Source organism: Gasterosteus aculeatus, chromosome 12 (genome assembly GCF_964276395.1).
Source record: "Gasterosteus aculeatus chromosome 12, fGasAcu3.hap1.1, whole genome shotgun sequence".
NCBI classification, from domain to species: domain Eukaryota; kingdom Metazoa; phylum Chordata; class Actinopteri; order Perciformes; family Gasterosteidae; genus Gasterosteus; species Gasterosteus aculeatus.
The window spans coordinates 22,840,998-22,864,273 of record NC_135700.1 but is presented as its reverse complement, the minus strand read 5'-3'; the positions used below and the strand labels follow the sequence as shown (position 1 = coordinate 22,864,273).

The following is a 23,276-nucleotide window of genomic DNA, read 5'->3' as shown; positions in this document are numbered from 1 at the left end:
TTGGTAAAAAAATGATATTGTTTTATGCTATTTTTATTTATTTTATTTATCTATTTTTATAAATTTATTGTAAAGTGTTAATGGATGCTAAGCTTTTTCAGGAAGGATATCTGGAGTTGAGCCAGAATAAAAACAGATCTGGTGGTAAATGTGCACTGCCACACACACACACACACACACACACACACACACACACACACACACACACACACACACACACACACACACACACACACACACACACACACACACACACACACACACAATGCTGAACCATCTACCTGCAGAGAGGTGAGTGTGAGTTATTTTTCCCAGTGCGCTGCTGGTCTGTGGAAAGAGGCCATTTAACAGGTTACCCATCCAAACCAGTCAAAGCTTTTATGTACACAAGTCAGTCAGGTGTCTTTTGCTCATTCAAATTCATTCTTATGATTAAATGAAGGAGCCTCTGCAATGTTTTAAAGTATCATTAAAGGCTGGTTTATTGAGTGAAGAGTTAAATTCAATGTTTTCAATGAAAAGAAGAGACGTGGCCGATTATTCTCCAGTGCACTTATAGTTAACAAGTGTATTGTTCAAGTTTGGGTTAGCTAAAAGCTGCTAAAAAGCTTCACTTGCTGACGTAAATTAATTTAGTATAAGTGAATACTGAATGTCTTTAAAGCTTTATGTATAAGACATTTCATTTATACAGAAATGATTTTAACCGGTGAAGCTAATATATCTATTTGATTAAGTTGTTACTGTTAGAATATCACCTCTGCCTTGTTTATTTTGCTATTGTTTCTGTCCATTTAAAATGAACTTGGCTACGCTTTGAAGCGCTATACAAATACACATTTTAACTGATCTTTATACAAATAATCGCATTTAATATGATTATTTGATTTTTTTCAGTAAACTTGAAATACTTACATTCATATATATATATATATATATATATATATATATACTGGGGAGGTTTTATGGTGGTTTATTCACCGTGTCGTGCTCGCTCTTATTTGTCAAATAAGCGTCGCCCCGGGACACGAAAACCAACACACCCAGACGCATGCGGGGCGTCCCGGCCGGGCGGAGTCAGTGGCAGCTCTCCAGGTCCTTCCGGAGCTCACCGCCCGTCTGACGGAGACGCCTTTGACCGAGAGAGGTGGGATGAAAACGGAACATTCTTAAGGACGATCTCATCGCGAAGCGCCGCTTTTTACTTGTTTTAAATATCGCGAAGACATCAGACGACCGCGGGCAGGTAGGTCGGTGTGCGGGGGGAGGGGAGGGGGGGTCTTCGGCCGCCATGAGCACGCGCGCCGCGGGGTCGCGTTGACCAGACGAGGAAGTCTTTTTTTTTTTTTTTACGACACAGACGAACCACTTAGCGGCCTTTTCTTTATCGAACCTCTTTCATCAAACGAGGGTTTTCACCCGCCTCTCGTCGTTCATATGCAGCCGACCTCGATAAACGGTGCGTGTTTGACGTGGAACCTTAGCGTTAGCACCCACCTGGGAAGAAAGGTAGGGAAGAAAAAAAACGGCGACGGTGACGTAAACCACGGCACTGCCACGACTGTGATTTAACGTTAAAACGCCGTAAGTACAACTCGGCTCTTAGTTAACGGGCTTTTTATTTCAGGGTCGTAGTTTTTTACGTAGGTTTTTTTTACGTAGGGTTTTTTACGTAGGGTTTTACAGATGCCCGGTTGTTGTTAGCTAACTTCCCCTCGTCGCAGGTCACGTTAATAGAACGTTGCCTCGCGTTGCTAATGACAACCGTGTGTTTTTACGTCTCACGGTGTCCTTTTAACCGTAAGAACACTGAAAATGAGAGCGTATGAATCAGTAATACGTGTATTTAAATCCGATTCGGTTTGTCTAAACTAATAAAAGTAGTGTGGTTTTACAGCGAAAGTGGGCCACCACGTCTTTAAAGGTTCGGCCCTGAATCAAACCTACATGTTGTTCCTTTCACCTGTAGTTCAATGTAGGTTTTGCGTTAATCGCCTCCCAGGAATACTTTATAAAACTGTTGCCTTCCACTAAAATCATGACCCACCTACTCAAGATAATCTGGAGACCTTGAAGGCACTGATTTCTGAAAATGAGACGTTAGTGGTGAATTTGTCCGATATATTTAGCTTTATGTTCCTGTTTTATTTGGCACAAGGTGAGAATCCGTGTCCAATATCTCCAGAAGTCGGCCACTCGAAGCAAAATAAATTAGACCGTAACACAACAGGGGAGACTAAAAATGCCTGTTTCTGATTTTATAGGTGAACTCGACCCTTTGACCAGAAAAACCATCTCACACAGGAAAAAGGTTAAGAATGACTTTATTTAGCTTTTTGAATCAGAATTGGTTTCCTGCTACTGGTGTGATTATATTGAAAACTGAATCAAACTCCTAGATTATTTCTAATAACGTAACTTTGTTACGTCCACGGTTGATGGTATAATTCATCCATTTTCCCTCCAACTTGCAAGAAACTCACCAACCTAAATCCATTTTCTTTTACCGAGTCGTGGACCCGTTCCGAGTGTTTCACCACTGTGATCTGTGTGGGTGGACGAGTCAGCCATTATTTTACTAAATCTAATTCATGTCAGACAGGCGTCATGCGTCTCGGGGCAACAATCTCATTCCATTCGCCCCTGAGAAATTACAGGAAGTTAAGATTCTCCTCCACCAGTGTCTTGCACTCCTTCCAACGACCACCAGGGGGCGACTCCTCTGGTCCTATAGAAGTCTATGAGAAGATGACTCACTGGCTTTACTGAGATCCCCTCCGTAAACATACGTTTATGGTCTCAATCTCTGGTTTCAAGTCTTTAATACAGCATTGATGTTCCAACTGACCATAAATCAGGCTAGACTTTAGGGCGGGGCCACACATTGATTGACAGCGTTGTCTGGTCTGTTTGTTTTTAACTGCTGTGTTTTTCTATCCGTCTCTAAACCGTAAAATAAGGAAATTCGTCTGCGAGGTTTTTGTTTGAACTTAATTAACAAGGTCACGCTGAAGTGGTCCCGCTCTCACAGATGGTTACCAGACGGAGCCCAGACGCACCCACTCATGCAGAGGCCTCATCTGAGTAGTGCACATGGGGAGGGGGGAGGGAGTCGGGAGGGGAGGAAGAGTTTGATGAGGCGGTCGGTCGAGGGCGAGTCTGGGCACGACGCGCAAGTGAGCCAAGAAAATGTTTGGGTTGAAAGAAAAAGACGTGTGACTCTGTGAGCCGAGAAGCTTACCTGAAGGTAGCAGGTGTTTGACTGCGATGGGAACCTTCGCGTTTGATTTTCTTTGACTGTTTTTCCTGCTTTTAAGAAAAAGTAAACCGAGTGACACTATCAAACGTTCGATCCACCAAGTGCTACCTCGCTGAAAGTACGCGTTTTCTGTTCAGATGTTGTTTTGGCGCGTGCCAGCGTTGGACTTTGGTGCCTGGCAGGAAGTGAAGCGGGTTGTTATCATTTGCAGCCCTGGGCCGACTCCCGGCTCCCGCTCGGTGCTTAGTCATGGATCTCTCTGCACACGCGTGTAATGACTCGGCTCGGCGATCGCGCCCACGGTGCACATATGACGCCTCCTCCCCCGGGTTCTGCTTCAGCGCGGCAATATGTTAAAAGCGAAGCCTCCATTAAAACGATTTCGGCCTCTAAACTGCATCCTGCCATGTGCTTTCATTAAAGGGCGGGTGTGCAGCAACGTAGAATTAATAAGCATCCCTCACCACGTGAGAATTAGAATTGTTGTGTTTCCGTGAGCTTCCGTTGAGACGTTTTAATCTACACTCAGCTGCTGTTTGCAGCCTCTCGGCTCAGAGCCACCAGATCCTAAACACCGGCCCCATTTGTTGTAGTTTTAAAAGGACATGGAGGCATCGGGACACATAAACATCGCCGCTGTTATTCCCAACGCTGTCTGTACAAAGGAAGGGGTTTTATGTGTGTGTGTGTGTGTGTATGTGTGTATATATATATATATATATATATATATGAGGGTTTTACTTCTCTGTGAGAAAGCATCAGATGTAGTTCTTGAACTTGAGTGTAATAACTTGTGTTTGGCTGCTGTTTGTGGTTGTCGTGACTGACCTGCTGTGCCGTCCCCCTCGCAGCATGGGGGTCTACGAGGAGAAGAAGGAAACGTGCGGAACCATCTGCCTGAAATACCTGCTGTTCAGTTTCAACTTTCTCTTCTGGGTAAGTTTCCGCTCCGCCGTCGTTGATCTTCCACAAAGTGGTTTCACGTTCAGTTTTTGTGTTGAGCTTCTCAAGCAAATGTGTGTTTATTTTATTAGCGTCACTGAATCACTTTTACTGGTTATTCTAAGCTTTTACCCACCAATTGAATGGATAAAAAGCCAATGAGTTGTCCGATTGGGGCGAAAAGCACAAGTACACAAGTTTCAAACAGCGTTTGTGCTCAAACGCACTTTGTTTTGAGGAGAAAAAGAAGGAGAAAACGTGCGTCTTAAGTTTCCCTTTTCAACAACGGGAAAGCCACACGTGCAAACTATGTCCCTCCTGCTGACATCATCACTCAGAGTTTCTTGTGGCATAAATAACTGTAACAAATATCTGTCTGAGCTCTTCAACAAAGCGTCTTTGACTCGTCCTCCAGTTCACAATGACCAACATTCAAAGCTTTAATTACCCCCCAAAAAATGTTCCAGTATCACAGACGAGCCGTTCCAGGATGCACATAACTGATGTCCTGATGTGTCGGTTCCGTGTGCGTCTCACACAGAACCTGTGAACTAATCAGCCAATCTAGAACATGAACAACCCTTTAAGTAAACGATGCTGGTCGTTGGCTTTTAAACAAAGCGCCGTGTTTGTGATTGTGGCATCAGAAATAACAGATTAGCTATGAAATACAGAAAAAAGGTTGTGTAAATGTTTGTTGCATGGACACACTAACACAAGAAGCCACCAATCTTCACTAAATAGTCTAAATAGGCCGACAAAAACGTCACAGCGGCTCGTTCCTCCGGCCGCCACTAGAGCCCGCCAAAGTCAAAGGTTCCCTCTGGGCCACAATGTGGAGCTCGGATGAGTCAAATGAACTAGAATATGAATAATAATTCTAACTGTAAATGCATTACACACGAGGTGTTTACTAGATTTACCAAGGATCCGTCTCTGAACATCTTGCCGCATGTTAATGTTCATGTCTTGCGTTTACATCGCTTTCTTCAAGACGACCTTCAGGCCTTAAACAAAAAAACAATATTTGTGGTTTTCTGCCTCTTTCAGGCAGAACTGAACTTGTAACATCATAACATTTTGAGATGTTCCATGTGCATTGATGTATTCCTTTTAATCCTTTATTGTTCCTTTATTGTGACGTGAGGTTTGCAGCAACTCAAAGATTAAGATAATAAATAAAACATACTATACAATTAAATAAGAATAAAATGTCTCCGTCTGACTGCAGCTTCCATCGCCGTCCTCTTTTAATTCTTTTATTAATTAAGTCTGAACCGAACTGACTGCTTTGGCTCGTGGACAGATGTCTGTTGCAGTCGGCGCTTCACCATCTGCTGACTCGTCAGTGACACGGCATTGATTCGGTTCCCCTCATATTGCCTCAAAGTGCAACCTGAATCAGGGCTGAAGATGTCGGACTGTGACAGTTATGAGCTGCACTGGAGTTTATTTTTTAGAATGCCGGCGTGGTCCATTATTTATACTTTACAACTCAAACAATGGGATCTTCTGTCCTCCATCTCAAAACGTTTGCCCATCCGACCATTTGTCAAAAAGATACTAAGGATCATCTAATTATTACTTCATTTATTGATTATATGCCAGATGTGTTTTCAAATTATTGTTAAAAATGTAAAACAAAGAAAGAAAGAAAGGTAGTTTGAGTTAGTTGTACGTTTTCATTTGTAAACCCAACAGTCCTGAACTAAAATAACTAAAATAGTTTTATATTGATTTACATATTTAACAAGAAAAGAAAAGCAGCTGAAACCTGAAAATATTTGACAGAACAATAAATCACATTAGCGGTTGACACATTTTGTCTAATTGCCGCTGGAGTTGTTTTTGTTATTTCATGTATCTATTAAATCCGTCCAAGTAGCTTCGTTCGGCTCGTTCAGAATCTGATCCGAGATCAGTTTGTATCGGTTCACTGAAATCTCCTCCTTTGTCACCTTGAAGCCGACTTGAAGTGAGCTTTGTCAGTCTCCTCCGTACTGTGCCGTGTGTTAGCTTTAGGCAGGGCGCCGCCCCCCCCTTCACCCCCCAGGGACAGACTAACCACGTGCTCTCCTCCCAGTTGGCAGGCGGCGGCGTGATGGCGGTGGGCGTCTGGACCTTGGTGGAGAAGAGCGACTACATCAGCCTGCTCTCCTCCAAGACCTACGCCGCCTCCGCCTACATCCTGGTCCTGGCTGGAGCCATCGTCATGGTAACCGGCGTGCTGGGCTGCTGTGCCACCTTCAAGGAGCAGAGGAAGCTGCTGCGGGTGGTGAGAGATCACGTCTGTCGGCGAGAGAGAAACGCTCGCTGCTGTGTGAGAGAATGAAATGAACCCCAATGCGGAGAAAACATCTCTAGGGAATCTGCTCACTGGGCCCCCCCCCAGAAGGATTCCTATGTGTCTAAGAGGATAAAGCAAAGAGGACGTTTTGGACCGATGTGGATGTAGAAAGCCGCTGGGGATCATTCAAGCATGATCCCAAGCGGCTTCACGCTCCAGATAAAAGGTTTTAGTACGATGTTAAAAGTAAATGATACATATAAAAGCACCGTGATAAATATGATGAGTCCCAAGAGACCCACTTGAAATATCTACGGCCTGCTAGCGATGGGATTACCTCATCATTCAAGGACGAGAGAAAACCGATTGTTCCAGATGTTCTCGCCCCCACCGGTAGGGAACCGGCTTTGAAAGCCGAATTGAAGAAGTCAATCGATCGTGTCTGTAGCAACAGATGAAGTCACCTCTAGATGGCCGTAGTCAGCTCTCCTTTGTGAATTTGGGGGGGGGGGGGGGGGGGGGGGGGGGGTGTTCGCCCCCTCCCGTCCTGTGTGGCTTCCAGAAACACGCCGGCGCTGAGATTAGGTCGATGAATCACAGCGACAGGGCCAACGTGGCGTCAGGGAGAGATGCTATCGAGGCTTTTAAAAAGGGCAAAGCTAAGGGTAAGTGGGGGGGGGGGGGGGTGGAACGTGGTACCCGGTACCCGCGGAGACGACACGAGGGGCGCTGTGATTGGCCAGTGACCTAAAAGCCACAAGCCCTCACCAGCAGAAGAGGCCGAGGCGGAACCAACGTGGTGGGATTAACCCGTCAGGTTAAAGGGGAACGGCCCCCCATCATTGTGTGTGTGTGTGTGTGTGTGTGTGTGTGTGTGTGTGTTAGTTCAGGGGTAGGAGGGAAAAACGTCTTCCTTTTTGGAAAGCGTGCGAACTGAGGCTGGAGACACCTGTGGTGTGTGTCCCTGTGTGTCCGTCCACTCTGCTCCTCTGTCTCTCCAATTAGATTTAAATTGATGGATTTGTCCGCCAATATGAAATGTCAAAAATGTAGAAGCCAAAGCCCATTTAAGGTAGTTCAGATAGTTAAGATACGAAGATAAGGTGTGTGTGTGTGTGTGTGGGGGTGCTGCTGTCCGGTGTGAGACGCTCCAATGCAGCGCGCCGCGTCTCCGAGCCGCTCACAGCTTTTAATCAGCCGTCAAATCAAAGCGGAGGGATCTGGGTCACGGCCGTTGGGTCTGATATCGCGTCTCGGAGAGCTTAATTCTGCAGAAACTCCCACAGACCTTCCCTCTTAACTCCCCACGGGCCGGTCGGGAGTCCGATACCGGTCGTTACCGTCGAGCACTCTGGGAGACGCGCCCATGAGCAATAACTCCCACGGCTGCCGTCTTTTGTGTTAAATGAACCGTTAACTAGTTCCACCTTCAAGCCACCACATGGGCGCTGTGGCGACTCCACCTCCTAGTGGGGGTCACGGCTCTGCGTCTCATGCAACATCCTCCTTCCTGCTCGCGGATATTCACTCAACCTGTTGACCAACTCGCAGCGTACTGACTGTCTCCTGTCTTCCTGCTCCTCGTGTCTCCAGTACTTCGTCCTGCTGCTGTGCATCTTCCTCTTGGAGATCCTGTCCGGCATCCTGGCGTATATCTACTATCAGCAGGTAACCCCCCCCCCCCAACAGAAATAACACTGAAGCCGCTCTTAACAGTGCCAACCTCCCCCGTCTCCTCTCCTCTTTGTCTTCAGCACCCCCCCCCCCCCTCTTCCTCATTCACTCCCTTGATATCTCCTTCAGGCGTTGATTTATAGTGGTTTTCCAGCTGGCTTGTTGCCATAGAAACTGAAGCCCCCCCCCCCCCCCCCCCCCCCCTAGACCTACCGCTCCTCCAGTAAGCGTTTTCTATCTGCCACTGTTCCGCCCCCCGACTTCATCTCAGCCTTCGTCGTCCCCCTCGCGTGCTGCTCAGCGGCGCCTTTATCAGCGGGTCACGCTCTGTGTGTGTGTGTGTGTGTGTGTGTGTGTGTGTGTGTGTGTATAAATATGAACGTGTGTGTGTTTGAACAGTTGAACGAGGAGCTGAAGCAGAACCTGAGGGAGACGATGACCCAGAAGTACGAGCAGAGCTCCCACGAACACGTCACCCGCGCCGTGGACAAGCTGCAGCAGGAGGTACGGGGGGGGGCGGGGCTTTCTAATGCGGTCTTTTAATTCATAACTTCACTGTGTTTTAAAATCGCCACAACATAATAACGCGTATCCTGCTCATATTTGGTCCTGTTGTGATTCCCGTTCTGGAAGGAAACGCGGCGTCATTCACAAAGGAAAGAAGGGTTTTATTTTTACCTCAAACTTTAAAAAATACCTGATATGAACTTCACGTAGAAACACTGGAGAAGAGCCGGATGGGTGTTGGTCCCTCGCCGCCTCATTGAAAAGTGACCCACGTGGATCGGTAACCAGCCTCCCATCAGATTAGAGATTTTGGGGATGAGGGCGAGTCGGAAACGAATCCTCCGTCTTCAGCGAAGCAGGACGGACTCGTCTGTAATGTAGCGTCTCCTCAGCCCGGAGGCCCCCGCGGGATGTCTGACATCAGCAGGAGGAAACCCGTCGCGGTGTTTTATAACTGGGACCAGTTGTCAGTCAGCCAGCGGAGACTCTCGGAAAGCTCCCAAGAAGTCGTCCTGCACTGAACCTCCGGACGCAGCCGGGAAATAAACGCTGTCTCTGTCCGTCTCCCGCCAGTTCAAGTGCTGCGGCAGCAACAGCTCGTCGGACTGGTCCGATAGCGTCTGGATCCGCTCCAGGGACGCCGCGGGCCGGATGGTGCCCGACAGCTGCTGCAAGACGCGCACCGACCTGTGCGGCCGCAGGGACCATCCGTCCAACATCTACAAGGTGGAGGTGAGGACGGCGGGGGGATGTCAATGGGGCTCGGCCCAGGCTGAATTTATTCATGTGTTCCGGGGCGGCCGGTTGCCCCGATGGAGATTTAGCAAACACACGCTCTCACGCGGCCCGCGTTCCGTTACCGGCTTTGACCACGCCCCCCCCCTCGTTTGTGCCCCGCAGGGGGGCTGCATCACCAAGCTGGAGAACTTCATCCTGGACCATCTGAAGATCATCGGCGCCGTGGGGGTCGGGATCGCTTGTGTGCAGGTGGGCAGAGTCCTCCGTCGTCGGAGATTAAGATACGCGTGTTTCCATCCAGCCGTTACATCCTGTCCTCCTTCCCCAGGTCATCGGGATGGTGTTCACCTGCTGCCTGTATCGAAGTCTGAAGGCCGAGCCGTACTAAGAGGAGCAGCAGCAGAAAAGTGTGTGTGTGTGTGAGAGAGTGTGTGAAGGAGGTAACTCCATCGACCACATGCTGTACTCAAATAGCCCATTGGTTCTTTTCTTTGACTTTCTACATCGGGGGAGAGAAACATTTTGGCGAGGGGTCAGATCGCTCGTCTGAGGATCTTATTTTGAAAAACATACACGGTTTCTTGAAGTAATGAAGCACTCAAGCTGCAGTTTCTGCTCCATCTGCGAGATCCCAGCGCTGAGAGAGAGAGAGCGAGGGGGGGTGAGGGGGGTTGTTTAAACTCTGCTGGTGTAAATTGGCGTAGCGAAGCCTCTGGACTGAAGCGTCGTCCTTTCCCTCTTTATACATATATTTCTCTCTACGGTTTGCGGACCAGGAGCTGCACCCTGTGGGGGCAAAACGGGCCCTTTGCAGAGAATGTGGCATCTTTCCCTGGTCTCCGGCGCCCCCCCCGCCCCCTCCCCCACACTGCAGCACGACATATTCGTTCCATTGTGGCCTTCCTAGTAAAAAATAATCACTTTTCAAACTGTTTTTATATTTTGTTAATGATGGTCTTCAATGCTTTGAGGTTGTATTTTTCATTTCTTGTGCGTTTCCGTAGCAACGCCTCTGTGTGAGTTAGTGCCTTTTGTTAACGGCAGAACATGTTGACGACGCATAACAAGCCACTAATATTACTCCATAAGAAAGCCTCATGTTTGCTTTTTAATGTTTTATATAAATATATATATATATATACACACATATTAAAGGATTTATCCTCTGATGCCAAAGCTGTCAGCTGTTCTCTGTAAGGACCTTCTGCATCTCCTCCAGCATTGTTACTCTCTTGTGATTATGGCTACTGATGAAGATGTTGTTTACTTTTCTATCGTTTTATACATTTATTATTGTATTTAACAGACACCCCCCCCCCCTCCCCGCGTGCCTCAAAGCCAACACTGAATTAACCTGCTGTATTTCTGATGATCCAGGAGAATAAACCACTGATTAACAAAAAGATTCTTCTGTGCTTTACTTTACCAGCAGAAAGCTGGATTGTTGTTGTTGTTGTTGTTGTGCATCGGTCTGGTTGGCAGTTACTGTGAGCGAACACACGGAGGCAGCAGCCGCCAAGGATCCAGCCCCCCCCCCCCAACCACCCCCACTGCTGAAAACAGCTGCTGAGAATGTGTGCAAAAACACCCAGAGGCTGTTGAGGATTACCCCCCCCCCCCTCACACTCTTTCCTAATTCAGGAGGACAGAAAAAGCTTTAATGTGGTTTCCAGGAGGGTGGATTGAAGGGGGGGGGGGGGGTCTTTTAACATGTGAAAACACAGTGTTGCTTGGGCTTTAAATTTAGTGGAAAAACATCATCCACAAATAAGCCGGAAGATAATCAAGCGGCTCCGGGCTGCTAATTGGTTTCCGCCCGGCGACGCAGACGCCGCCGAATTAAGCCATTTCTCCCCCGATGGTGGAGATTAAGGCGGAGTAGAATCCCCCCCCCCACTTGTCTGTGATGTTGTCATGGTGACCCCCCCCCCCTGCACTCCCTCTCTGAAGGTGCTCCCACTGCACACCTGGTGAGAGCTGAGTCATCGCGGGGGGGACGAGCAGGCGAGCGCGTGAGGATGTAACCGGTTGGACCGCTGGAGGTCAAAGGTCAAGGTCACGGAGACCTCGCGTCTGGCTTTTTGGCCGATGTGTCGCCTCGCAGGGCGTCCCTTCAGATTCGCCCTGAACGTCCACTTTGAGTCCGGGTTGAACCGACTAAGATTTTGGGGGGGGGGGGGGGGGGGGGGGGGTCAAAGGTCACAGTGACCTCCACACTTCCTGACGTCAACTCGAAAGCAATTGCTTTTTATTTCGGCAATCAAATCTTGAAGTGCTCGCAGTGTGTGTGTGTGTGTGTGTGTGGGGGGGGGGGTCAGCACATGGCGTCCTCTACTGTGGAATGCGGCTCGTCATCCTGTGCTTCACACGCCGATGGGCTCTGCTTTTAGACAGACGACACAAATCCCAACGTGCCTCTGAGCGCCCGCTTGTGTTAACGCCCCCCCCCCCCCCCCCCTCCGCTCATGAGCCCCGTCATAAATCTGCCCCCCCCCTTCTGCTCTGCTGTGTAACGGCCGAACACACAAAAGGCGTGAGTTGACAAACGGCGCGTGACATTTACAAAATATCTCATGCACCTCGACCTGTTGAGCCCCCCAGCAGTGAGGGGTGTCGCGCTTCGGCCAATGGCAGGCCTCCTCCCCCTTCTACCCCCCCCCCTCCAACCCAAAGGCTCCTCGTAACATACAATGAAGATTGAGCTTTATTGCAAGATCATAAAAAAACTGTTCAAATTTAAATCCGCACCACTAACAGCTAAGTGTAAAATAAATAGTGCAGCTTATTATTTCAGATTTGACGAAGCGAGTTTAATGCTAAATACTAAAAGGAGAAAAACTGTCAAATAAAATATTATGTGCAAATTAAAAGTGGTTTTGCTCCCTGATGTAAATTAATCTGCCACAAGTGGCTCGCTGGCTGAGTGGACCGATGGGAGGAGAAACGCAACCAGAGGCTGCAAATAGACACTGCATCGCCCCCCCCCCCCGAAGAAATAGGAATTTAACGTCATGCCGACACGGACACATCTCAAGAAGAGGAAGAGGAGGAGGAGGAGGAGGGGGGCTGTAGACTTGTGATTGTCGGCCGATTGTCTTGGCGGTCGAGTGCTGCCAATGGAATGTGAAGTTAACTGGAATAAACGAGAAGACGAGGAAACACTCCCCCCCCCCCCAGGAGGCTGCGCCTGTGCCCCTTATGAAGGACCGATGTTGTTATTTATTCTATTTAAATATATATATATATATATGTATATATATATGACCCTCATGTATGTGTATATACAGTATATGTGTGTGTATCACTGTGACCCCCCCGTCGTCACTGAGCCGCCTCTCTGCTTTTAGGAGATGTCACTGGGGCATCTGTCGCTGGTGGGGGGAGAAGGGAGAGGGGGGGATAAAAAAAATGGGGGTAAAAGCTGCGTGCTGACACGAAGCTTCCCCCCCCCCCCTCTCACCCTGCGCACAGAGATGCAGCGGCGGCCCCCGCAGACGTCACTCCCCCCGTCACTCACTCGCCCCCCCCCAGGCCGCTTAACGCTCACTCCCTGAAGCATAGCAACCCCTCCAACATCTGCCCCCCCCCTCTCTTCCTCTTCTGGGTCACGTCCCGATCAGGCAGAGGAGACTCCGAGTCCTGAGGTGTTTGCAGCTCCGAGGTGGTTCTTCGACCAGCTGGCTTTCGATCTTCCCCGGGGGGGGGTCAGGTGGATCTGTTCGGGTTCTGCAGCAGCAGATGTGGCGTCAGATGTTAAGCTAAAACCCGAACGCGTTACAGAGTCAACAAGACGGATGAAGAACGTTGAAGAAACGTGGACGAGAAGCTCCTCCGGCCCCCAGAAGACATCCAGGAGGAACCCGTCTCCTGGAGAGCAGCAGGTACCAGGTCCAGACGCAAGGTCTGGACCTTCTCAGAGCTCCTGTGCTGATGCCCCACACGCTGCTTTGTTCTATTGGACCTTTTTCACGATGAGCCGAATAAAGGAACTGAACCAATGAGGCTGATATGAAGCTAAAGAGTCTGAGCAACGTTTCTACGTCAGGAGAGAAAAGTGGTTTGATTTGATTCATGACTTTAACATAAAGAGCCAGATGCCACCTTGAACTCCTTAAAATGAAATAAAACCAAATTAAGCGCCAGATTAAGATTCAGAGGATCAACGTTCTACATTGAGGAGCAGAAAAGGGCGTTAAAAGAATACAAATTTCAGAATGAAACCTCCTGTCCCTGAAATAAAACGTATGAATCCTCTTTGCGGCGTTTTATTTTAAATGAAAAGGACAACAGGCTTTTGATAGAAGCTGTCAAATCATTTACTGACACCACAACACAAACTTACAGTTTGACATGTGTACTTTATATCTTGACATTACTGCATCTTAACATGGAAGCAGTGATTTTATTAATTCATCACAGCAACGCATCGTGTTTTATGATGTGGTTTTAGGTTTTGTGTGTCAATCATAAAAGTATATTTAGTTTTTTTGTGGAGTAAAGAGAGTGAATTAGCAAAGAAAAGAGTACTGAACAGTGTGATACAGGTGATCTGAACGTGTAAAATGTTTCAAAAGTGTCAAAATGTTTAGGTCAAAAAATATAATGGAAAAAAATTTGGTCTAAATATGTTTTGGAAAAAACTGCCATGGAATAAAAAGCCCGTCAGGTTGTCTAGAACAAGTATTTTGGGGATTGTGTTAAGGTTTTGGAAGCTCTCGAGGGAGGACTCAATCCTTTGTTCTCGTCCCGGCCGGAAACGAGGACACGAATGAGTCAATTCGTTTAAATTCAAAAATCAAAAAGTATTTAATGACTAAACAACGTAAAAGGGATTACAATTACAAAGTGAAATACTAAGCGAACAGTGGAATATTTCGCGAAATAGAGAATCCTCTGAGCAAGTCTGAAGCGACTTATCAACGCGGCTGCAGGAGAAGTTCTAACAGTCTTTCCCCCGCCATGGTCCTTTGAAACCTCTTGAGGTGTGTCTTCTTTGGTGCATTTGAATGTCATTGGCCTCTTCTCCAAAGGGTCACCTCCTCCATTGTCCCCTTCACGTCGAGGTGTGAAGCTGCAGCTGTAACCTGAAACCTCTCTGTCCATCTGTCCCTCACATTCCAATGCACTCAATGTAGATACATTCGGCTTTATGCCTCAATGAGTGAATTTAACAAAGCATACATCGTTTAAGTCTTCATCTTATAACTAGTAGACTTTAATTCCAACAACCCATCATTAATGATCACCGTTCATCACACTTCATCATAAGATCTAAAACAGTTCATGTGGTTCAATTCTCAAGACATTTGCCTCAGTCGGCTGCCTTACATTAAGTTGTTCATTTTATTACCTGACAGGAGAAAAAACTCCCAAAAAACCCTTTTTGGGGATAAAATTGGGAGAAATCCATAAAGGACGGCAATTGGCATCCGTCCCCAGGTTTTAACATCACATTGTGACAGAATGTTAATGTGTACAGTGTTTATATGATTAACATGACTATGAATTGTGTTTGATTGAAATTGCATTCACTTCATCTAACATGTTAATGTAATAACTAATATCTAACATCACACAAACTACAATTCTAACACTAAACATCATTACACGTACTACAATTCTATGACTAGGGGTGCACTTCTGGCTTAAATCCCTAACAATTGCTGAACATCATTGGGGTCGTGCACACAGCTTGTTCATCATTTTCACATTCTGAATAAGATCATAATTCCATCTCGACTGCTGGTTTCCTCTCATATTCACCGCACGGCTTCATCGGCTACAAGCCTCCATGTGGATGTGGAGATGCAGCTCGCAGGCTGCAGGGGATCGTTTACGTGTGTGTGCTCCTTTACGGCAGCATGAGGGCAACACACACACACACACACACACACACACACACACACTCTCCTCGTCTCCTTTCTTGCATCGGTTCATCCGCTGAGCATAATCTCAATCTGAAAAAACATTCCTCCTTTAAAAAAAAGACAAAGAAACAATTTCCGTGCCTCCACCAAATGAAATAAATCAAAACCCAATCAGATTAAGTTTTAAATGACGTCATACTTTGGATTGCGATGGGTTTTTCAGATTTAGAGGTGTTGAGGTGTTTTGTTGCGATTTATTTAATATGACCCGGCTTTAATCCTCGTAACGTTACATAAGTGCAGGACGGTAACTGAGTTGTACCTGCCTGAGACCTCCGGCCGGCCCCCCACCTCAGAGCCTCAGATTCAGTCGGTGGGATATCACACTGCTGACACTCTCTTTTATTTGTTCTGTTGTTGTGCGTTGCTTTTTAACCCCCCCCCCCCCCCCCTCCCTGCACGGGGAGCCAGGAGCTGTTGATGGGCTGCGCCTCCAATCTCTGTGTATATTGATGGGACAGGAGATGGCGAGGGGGGGGGGGTACCGGCTGTGTGTGTGTGTGTGTGTGTGTGTGTGAGGGGTGGGGGAGGCGAGGTGCCGGCGGGCGTAAAAAGTCCACTACTATTTGTCACAGTCGAGTGTGTGCGTGGCTGTCAGTGGCGCCTGCCTGCACGCCGCTGCAAAGGCCTCTGGGAGCCCCGCGTCTCGCTGCGTGCATCTGCCAGGCAGCCCCCCCCCCTTCTCCTCCCCCCCCCCACCCCCCAAACCCCCGAGCGCCTGTTGCTTCCTCTCTATGTGTGTGTTTCTGTGTGTGTGTGTGATGGAGAGGGCACCACACATGGAGCACTGTGTCAATCCAGGGGTCTCTCCATGGAACGCTACCGTATCGGGGGGGGGGGGGGCAGCTCCCGGGGGCAGACGTGACCCCCACCTTGCAGGTTTTTTCACACAAAAAAATAGAAGAATAATGAATGCAAGCTTTTCTTCTTCTTCTTCTTCTTCTTCTGTGCTATCGCTAACGTAGCTCCCTAAGAGCTAGCTGATGAAGACGTACCTGTCCCGGGGGGGGGTCACGTGACCCTCGGCCTTGCGGGTCGTAGTGTGAAACCACAGGCAGCAGCGTCTCTAGCATCACACACACACACACACACACACACACACACACACACACACACACAGGCCAGTGCCTCATCTCTGTGGACACACACAGGTCCTCAGCTCAACATGACAATGATTGAATGAAGTTAACGGATCACAAGAAGAGTCCAGGGCGTCTTAGTCAAGCTGCCTCTTACATTTAGGTTACGTAAGTGAAAGAGAGAGCGTGTGTGTGTGTGTGTGTGTGTGTGTGTGTGAGAGCTCGGTTCCTTTGAGGACCACGGAGGCGGCAGATATCGATGAAGAGCACTGCCTCGTGAAGCTCCTCCTCGTTCCTCCGATTCCTCGATGAAGTGAAATAAAAGAGTTTTTAGAATCATTAAATAGTTTTGTTAAACCTACAGATTCTTCCGCGGTTCCACTGGATGTTTCGTTTTATTATTCGTCAGCGTGAAAGTCGAACAGATTCATGGTCGCCTGGTTTGATCATCAGCTTCAGGTCATTTATTACTGTTCTTATTATGCTGCTGTCATTATTATTGTCTCATCTATAAAATCTTCAAATAGTATAAATATATATGTGTGTATATATCTGTGTATTTATCACGATGCTAATATGTAAATAGTTGTTGTGAAGACGTTTTTTCTTTTTTCTTTGATGAATAATTTAAAATGGAAACTCTCCTTATGATTGTTTTTCACCGTCCGATTAGCATAAAAATGGTGTTTGTATGTTAATACGTCTGAAGGCTCTGGTGCCACGTGACTGTGTGTGCAGCAAAGACAGGGGAGCGTGTGTGTGTGTGTGTGTGTGTGTGTGTGTGTGTGTGTGTGTGTGTGTGTGTGTGGGGGGGGGGGGGGGTCCTGCTTCCTGCGGCCATTAGTTGTCCGACCTCAGCTGCAGCTGTTCGTTTGCTCCAGATGTTCAGGCTTTTCCCTGAGAACCTGCTCAAAAGGAGCTCCGTCTAGACATCTGAGGTCAAAGACGGAGGTTAACCCCCCCCCCCACCACCCCCCACCCCCCCACCGCCCCTCGCTCCGTCCAACGTCTTCATAACGTGTCTCCGGGTCCGCGTTAAATAAACGGCGCTGCCGTTAATGAGGTCGCCGCACTACTACCTGGATCTTTAGCATCTGTCCTCTGGCCTTCCGTCCCGGCCGGTCGCCGAGGCGGTTAAATAAACGCTGTCCTCCTTGTCATCGCAGCGCGCAGCCTCCGGTTGCTTAGCGACGGGCCGGAGCTCTTCGTATGAGAGACGCGTCGAGGCGTCAACGCACAGCAGAGCGGCAGCATCTTCATGCTCGCCCCCGGGTGAAGGTGTCATCTCCTGTTCCCCCGTGCGCGCAAAAGAAAGGAGGCGGGGGGGAGGGGCAGGGGGGGGAGCTGACATGTGACACATGTGGCACAGGTCCCCCAGTCGGCATCAAACCCGCGGCAGTAAATCACTTATAATAATGACTTCCTTCCCCGCAACGACTCGTACCTCCCGGCTCCACCTCGGCTTTTCCATCACGTCGCCCCGCGTCCTTCTTCACCTCCCCCCTTTTTCTGCCTCCAGCCACCATTCAGCCTCCATTCACCCCCCCCCCCCTCCTCCCACCGGCCCCCGTTGAGCAGGAAAATGACTTTCGAGGAGCGCGCGGTGCACCGAACCATGCAGTCACACGAAGACATGCATGTGCATGCACGTCGGCGGCGCCTCGGGGGGGACGGGGGGGGGGGGGCTCAGTGTGTCACTCCACATCCACGGGCGCCTCATTATCACAATTCCGCGGTCGTGACGCGAGAGCGATCGGCTCCGCGTCCTGAGGCTCAGCGCTCCTTTCCTCAGCGGTTCAACATGAGCCGCGCGTCTCTCCGCGGGGCCGAGGGCCGCCGGGTCAACGGACATTTGGGTCGAGTTAGTCGGGAAATGGTCATTTGTTCCCTCCTCGATCTGCTAACGTTATGAATGTGGTTCACGGGTTCAAGGCCGGCGAGACATCGGAGCCAGAGCAAAGTGAGGGGGAGAAAGCTGCCAGCTGAGGAACACTTTGACATTTAGGAGTGAATCACATTCCATGTTGTGTCACCGATCAGCCAAAAACAAGAGGAGCCGACCGATGATGTCTACTGAACGGTCTGTGAAGCCAGCGCTCGGCTGTGGGTCACGGGGTGATTCATCGGGGAGGGGGCGACACGTGGACGTGGAGTGCGTGGGGCAGGCGCCTCCCACCATTTCCGTCTCTCTCGCCCGCCGTGTCCCCCCGCCCCTCCCCGTCTGTCTCTCCTGCTCACTTTCATTCAGTTTGCAGCTCAGCGCCTTCAATGTCCCCACGCCCGCGTCCCGTCCGCCTCGACAAGGACGCTGTAGCCAGACGCTCGTTTGGCTGCATGGGTGACTCGTGTGTCCACTGCGGTGGGGGGGGGGGGGGGGGCGGCGGGGGGCGGGGGGGTAGGAGGGTGGTTGCAGTTTTGCGGCCTTCGATCACAGCGGAGACGCTTTTTTCTGCTCGTTGCATTAACGTCTGAACTGTAGAAGCTGCCACAGTGGGCCGACCTCTACTCCCCGGGGAGGTGTCATCAGGGCGGGCGCCAAGCGGTGATGTAACGATGTAACGAGCTCGCTAACTGACTCGGTGGCGGGGTGGGCGGGAGGCGGGGGGGGGGGCTACACAACATCCTCTGAGCTGGATGGGACTCGACACGGTTGTACGAACCTGTCAAAGCTGAAACGTTTTCAAGGTTCACTCGGTCCAAAGACGTAGAGGACATTCTATGTCTTATTCTATGCAGGGACGGGGGGACGGGGGGACGTCCTATGGAGGGAAACACAACGTGCCATTTCGATAATTGAGACGTGCTTAACGGGTTCATGAGGTCACCCAGTGAGGCCTCCAACTAAAGCACTGAGACTCTTTTTAATTAGTTTCTGTATATTGACTATTGATCTCCTCCCATGAGTAGATCAAATCAAATGTACCATTTTTACAAACACATGATGCAGCACGAGACGAAATGTCACCACGGTCGATGTGTTGAAAGTTCTGTTGAGCTTCTCGTGCACTTTGTGCGCAGCCGGCGTGATAGAAAAGGAGTGTGTGTTTGTTGTTGACCCAAACACGTCATGTTGTCCCGTGTGTCAAATCCAGCCGTTGATTGACACTAAAACAGCCACTGAGCCTCATGTCATCAAGGCCGTCTCCACGGCAACGCGAGGTTCACTTCAGTTCAGAGTCAAGGTTTCAGCGGGAAACGACCACGAATGCACACGGACGCGTTTATTAACAAACAGCAGTGCGGAGGAGACCAACACAAAGGGTCTCAGCATTATAAATGTTCTAAAGACACATATCAAAGACCAAAATGCAATAGGCGATGAAACAGCGTCGCCACACTGTAGGTGGATGTGCTGGTGTTCTGCAGGAGCACCTTCTCCATCCCAAAGCTTGCTGTTAAAAACCAGGAGCAGGTGATCTGCAGTGAATGGACTGGAACCAAATCCAATGGTCCATTTCCTTTTTGATTTTGCAGGAACAAGAAGCATCGTAGACGGATTCAAAATCCCTCATTGACTTTCTAATTAAATGACACAGAACCGCTCTAACGTTTTGCACGCACTGTTCTTCTAATGATGTAATTATGTCGAGCTTCAATCTATTGATTCCCCCGTCCGGCGTCTTTTGAAATATCGCAGATGCTCAGACGCAAAGTAATTGTTATGAAGACGGACGGTCGAGAAACGAAGAAGATGGAGTCATCTGTGCTTCTTTCTCTCAAAGGACTCTTTCGTCTGTGACGAGAATCCAGAGCTGCAGCGAGATCACGTTTCATCAGCTCTCCGCGTCGTGGAACACGGGCGAGACCGCTGAAGCCGTGATGGATGTTCATGGTCTCCATCTGCAGTTTCAAGTCTCCTTCACCACCGCGTGATGTTCCTGTGGTGTCCTACGGTGTCCTTCCTCAGCACGTCTCTACGCCCCATCAGCATGAGCCCGAGGAATCGAACCCTCCAAAAGGCCTGGAAGCAATTCGAAAAATAGTAATGTTAACGTCGTGGCGGGCAACACTGAATTTAATCCTCATTTCCGTCTGATGCAGATTCAGGACGAAGCAGAAAGGCCGACGTCAGAACGTTTTAACGTGTCTCGGGAAACAGTTTGACTCGAATTCGAAGGGTCCAAGGGAATAAAAACGTCCCGCTGCCGTTTGTCTGCTTTAGTGCGATGGCTCGTGTTCGTTGAGCGGTTTACCTGCCGCCGATCTTCCCTTCGCCTTCGCATCAACGCTTTTAATGTTTATGGTCTTTATTGAGGACCTCACAAAGCACTCAGCTGCACGTCGATGGACTGTGTGTGTGTGTGTGTGTGTGTCGCCTGTCAGCTCGTCCCCTTCGCTCACCTCGCCGCGCAAGTGTTCAAAATGATCGCCTTGGTTTCTGAGCAGGCGACCAGAACGAAAGAAAACCTCCTGTCGCCAAAGTGACCTCAGAGCCGCCTCGGATCGAACTGCGCGCGTCGGGCAGTCGCAGCGATTCTTTGGTTGTCTTACAGCTTTCTGGAGGGGCTTTATGGAGCGGCAGCGCACTCACATGTCTGCACATGTGGCCAGATGAGGTCACACAGTCAGCTGCCTCGGACCCCCCCCCCCCAGCGTGGAAGAGGAAAGGTTGAACTGATGAAAGCAGAGTAAAAGTAAATATATTGTCGTAGTTTGGGGAAGAAGAAAGAAGAGGAACAAAGTCACACTGAAGAAAAGACTGAATGACAATGAAAATGAAAATTGGCGTCCGTGTCGGGGGACGGAAGTACTGGGGGACGTGTTGGGGGACTCCGAAGGTGCTGAGGCGAGGCGCCCCCCCTCCCCCCCCAATCAGTCCCAGTGTAAATATAGTAACTGAGCAGCTGTTCCTTAGATCATCCCTCTCAACAATAGGCCCCTTTAGACATGGCGAGGTGTCGCTGGGCGGCTTTATTTCTTTTATGCCGCGGGGAGGAAGTACAAGCGCGGAAATTAACGGAGGACTTTGGTTGCGACGAATATAGAGAGCGAAATGTTTTCGCAGCCGCTCCCGTGACCGCTGCAGTCGCGGCCAAGGTCGCCGACCTTCCAGCGAGCCACGCGGTTGTTTTTAGACTTTCATAATTCAGTCATGGCGGCGAGGAGCCCCGCAGCAACACGTGCGATGTCCGTGACGAGCAGCGGGATCACGTTCCTCTCCGTCGGCTCGGCGTCCGTCGGGTCCTCAGATGATCCGAGTAAACAGGAGCACATGGCTAATCACACGGGGTGACGTCAGCCCACCGAGGGCGCCGCTTCAGGCCTTTTTATTCTCACAAACCGGGGTCAAAGGTTCTATCGGAGCAAAAGTTCACGTTTATAATAATAATAATAATATTATTATTATAATAATATATTATAATAACATATTATACAATTATAAAAATAATATTATATTATTATATTATAATAATAATAACATATTATACAATTATAATAATAATATAATAATATAATTATTATATTATAATACATTATTATAATTATTATTCATATTTTTCTGCGTCTACGAACAAATTAATTAAAGAGACACTATATTAAGACTTAAACCCTGTACAAACTAAGAATCTAAATAAATAAGATAATAATAAAATAAAGGAGACACGATGAGAGATCGAAGGTTTTGATTGCTTGATTTTTTTGTTTTTTTTGTCACACGTCATCTATATTTGTGATTCTGCTCAGACACACAAAGCCCATTAGTGACGTCGCATTTTCCCCTTTGACAAGTCTTGTTTTTGGTAACTGTGACTAACTACAACTTCTTTTGTGTGCCAAAGACGAGCAAAGTACACGACATACGCGATTGTCCCTCACGTATGACCGTTTTCTGTGTACAACAAATACTACCACGTGATTATAAAACAAATAACTAATGATTCAAACAGATGCATGAATGAAGCATTGCAGGGGCACCAAGAAGAACTGCGTCATGCAGCTCTATGGCCCACGGTGGGTTGAGTATTGTAGCGGCAGTTTAACATAAATACCAGCAGTACGCCACCAGGACTTCATGATGGATTTATTTGTTTTATTCATTACTTCCCTTCTTCGTCTATTTTCCACTGAAATGACTCAAAGGCAACATTTTACAGCGTCTGTGGTCATTCAGCGGGTGTGCAGGCGTTGGCTTCTCAATACGAGATGGAAAAAACGACTGTGAGGTTCAAAATACTTTCCCCTTAAAGCCTCAGTGAACGACTGTACGATTTTTACCTCCATTCGGTTTGTATTTCAATGGGTACTCTTTTGTGTAAATGTCCTCTCGTTCCCAGAAGAAGCATCGGGTTTGTGAGTGTGGGCACCAGGTTGAAAGCTGAGGCTTTGAGCACATTTAGGACTTTTACAAGCAGACCCGGTCCAGAGCTCATTAGATGGTCCGTGCACTAAAGCAGCGGAGACGTCCACTCCGTCTGGGGACGTGGACTTGCGGCCAAGTCCGTCTCCTCTGATGATCAATTGAGGCGAACAGAAGGCGGGCCGCCGCCTCCGGCCCGCGTGCGGCGTGCCAGCTCTCCTCCATCAGTCTCTAATCCCACCGGCCTCCTCGCTAACTCCTCTTCATCATTGATGAAACAAACTGCACACCGAGAAATCGCAAAGTAAAAAAACATTTTGGCCGCCTCGGCAGGTTGTTTGCTGCATAAATGTAAAAACAAGTAGTTCAGTGGATCGGCGTTTTTTAAATGATTACATTTGACCGGTTCTGTGCCTTGATGTTTATTTCTTAGTGTTACATGTGCATGCAAAAAGACGCACACGCACGTGTCGCAATACGCCGGTATTAAAAACTAATACAAATGTTAAACACTTTATAGGTAAATAAACACATTTAGGGGGAGTCATTAAGTCGTCTGAACAAT

The 23,276-nt window shown here is 48.5% G+C and overlaps 1 protein-coding gene across 6 annotated transcripts; it reads left to right on the top strand.

Annotated features, from left to right (window-relative positions):
* Nucleotides 1–931: 931 nt before the first annotated feature.
* LOC120835640 (CD151 antigen) lies at nt 932–10,810 on the top strand. 6 transcript variants are annotated; one of them, XM_078085840.1, is made up of 9 exons: nt 1,058–1,246; nt 2,265–2,311; nt 4,111–4,195; nt 6,285–6,476; nt 8,082–8,156; nt 8,562–8,666; nt 9,243–9,401; nt 9,570–9,656; nt 9,736–10,810. In XM_078085840.1, the coding sequence occupies exons 3-9, from the start codon at nt 4,112–4,114 to the stop codon at nt 9,793–9,795; spliced, it is 762 nt and encodes a 253-aa protein (XP_077941966.1). In that variant the 5' UTR covers nt 1,058–1,246; nt 2,265–2,311; nt 4,111; the 3' UTR covers nt 9,796–10,810. The 6 variants fall into 6 exon arrangements, with proteins under 6 accessions (XP_077941963.1, XP_077941964.1, XP_077941965.1 ...); XM_078085842.1 differs by lacking the exon at nt 1,058–1,246 and adding an exon at nt 1,596–2,158; XM_078085837.1 differs by lacking the exon at nt 2,265–2,311 and having other exon boundaries at nt 932–1,147.
* Nucleotides 10,811–23,276: the final 12,466 nt, after the last annotated feature.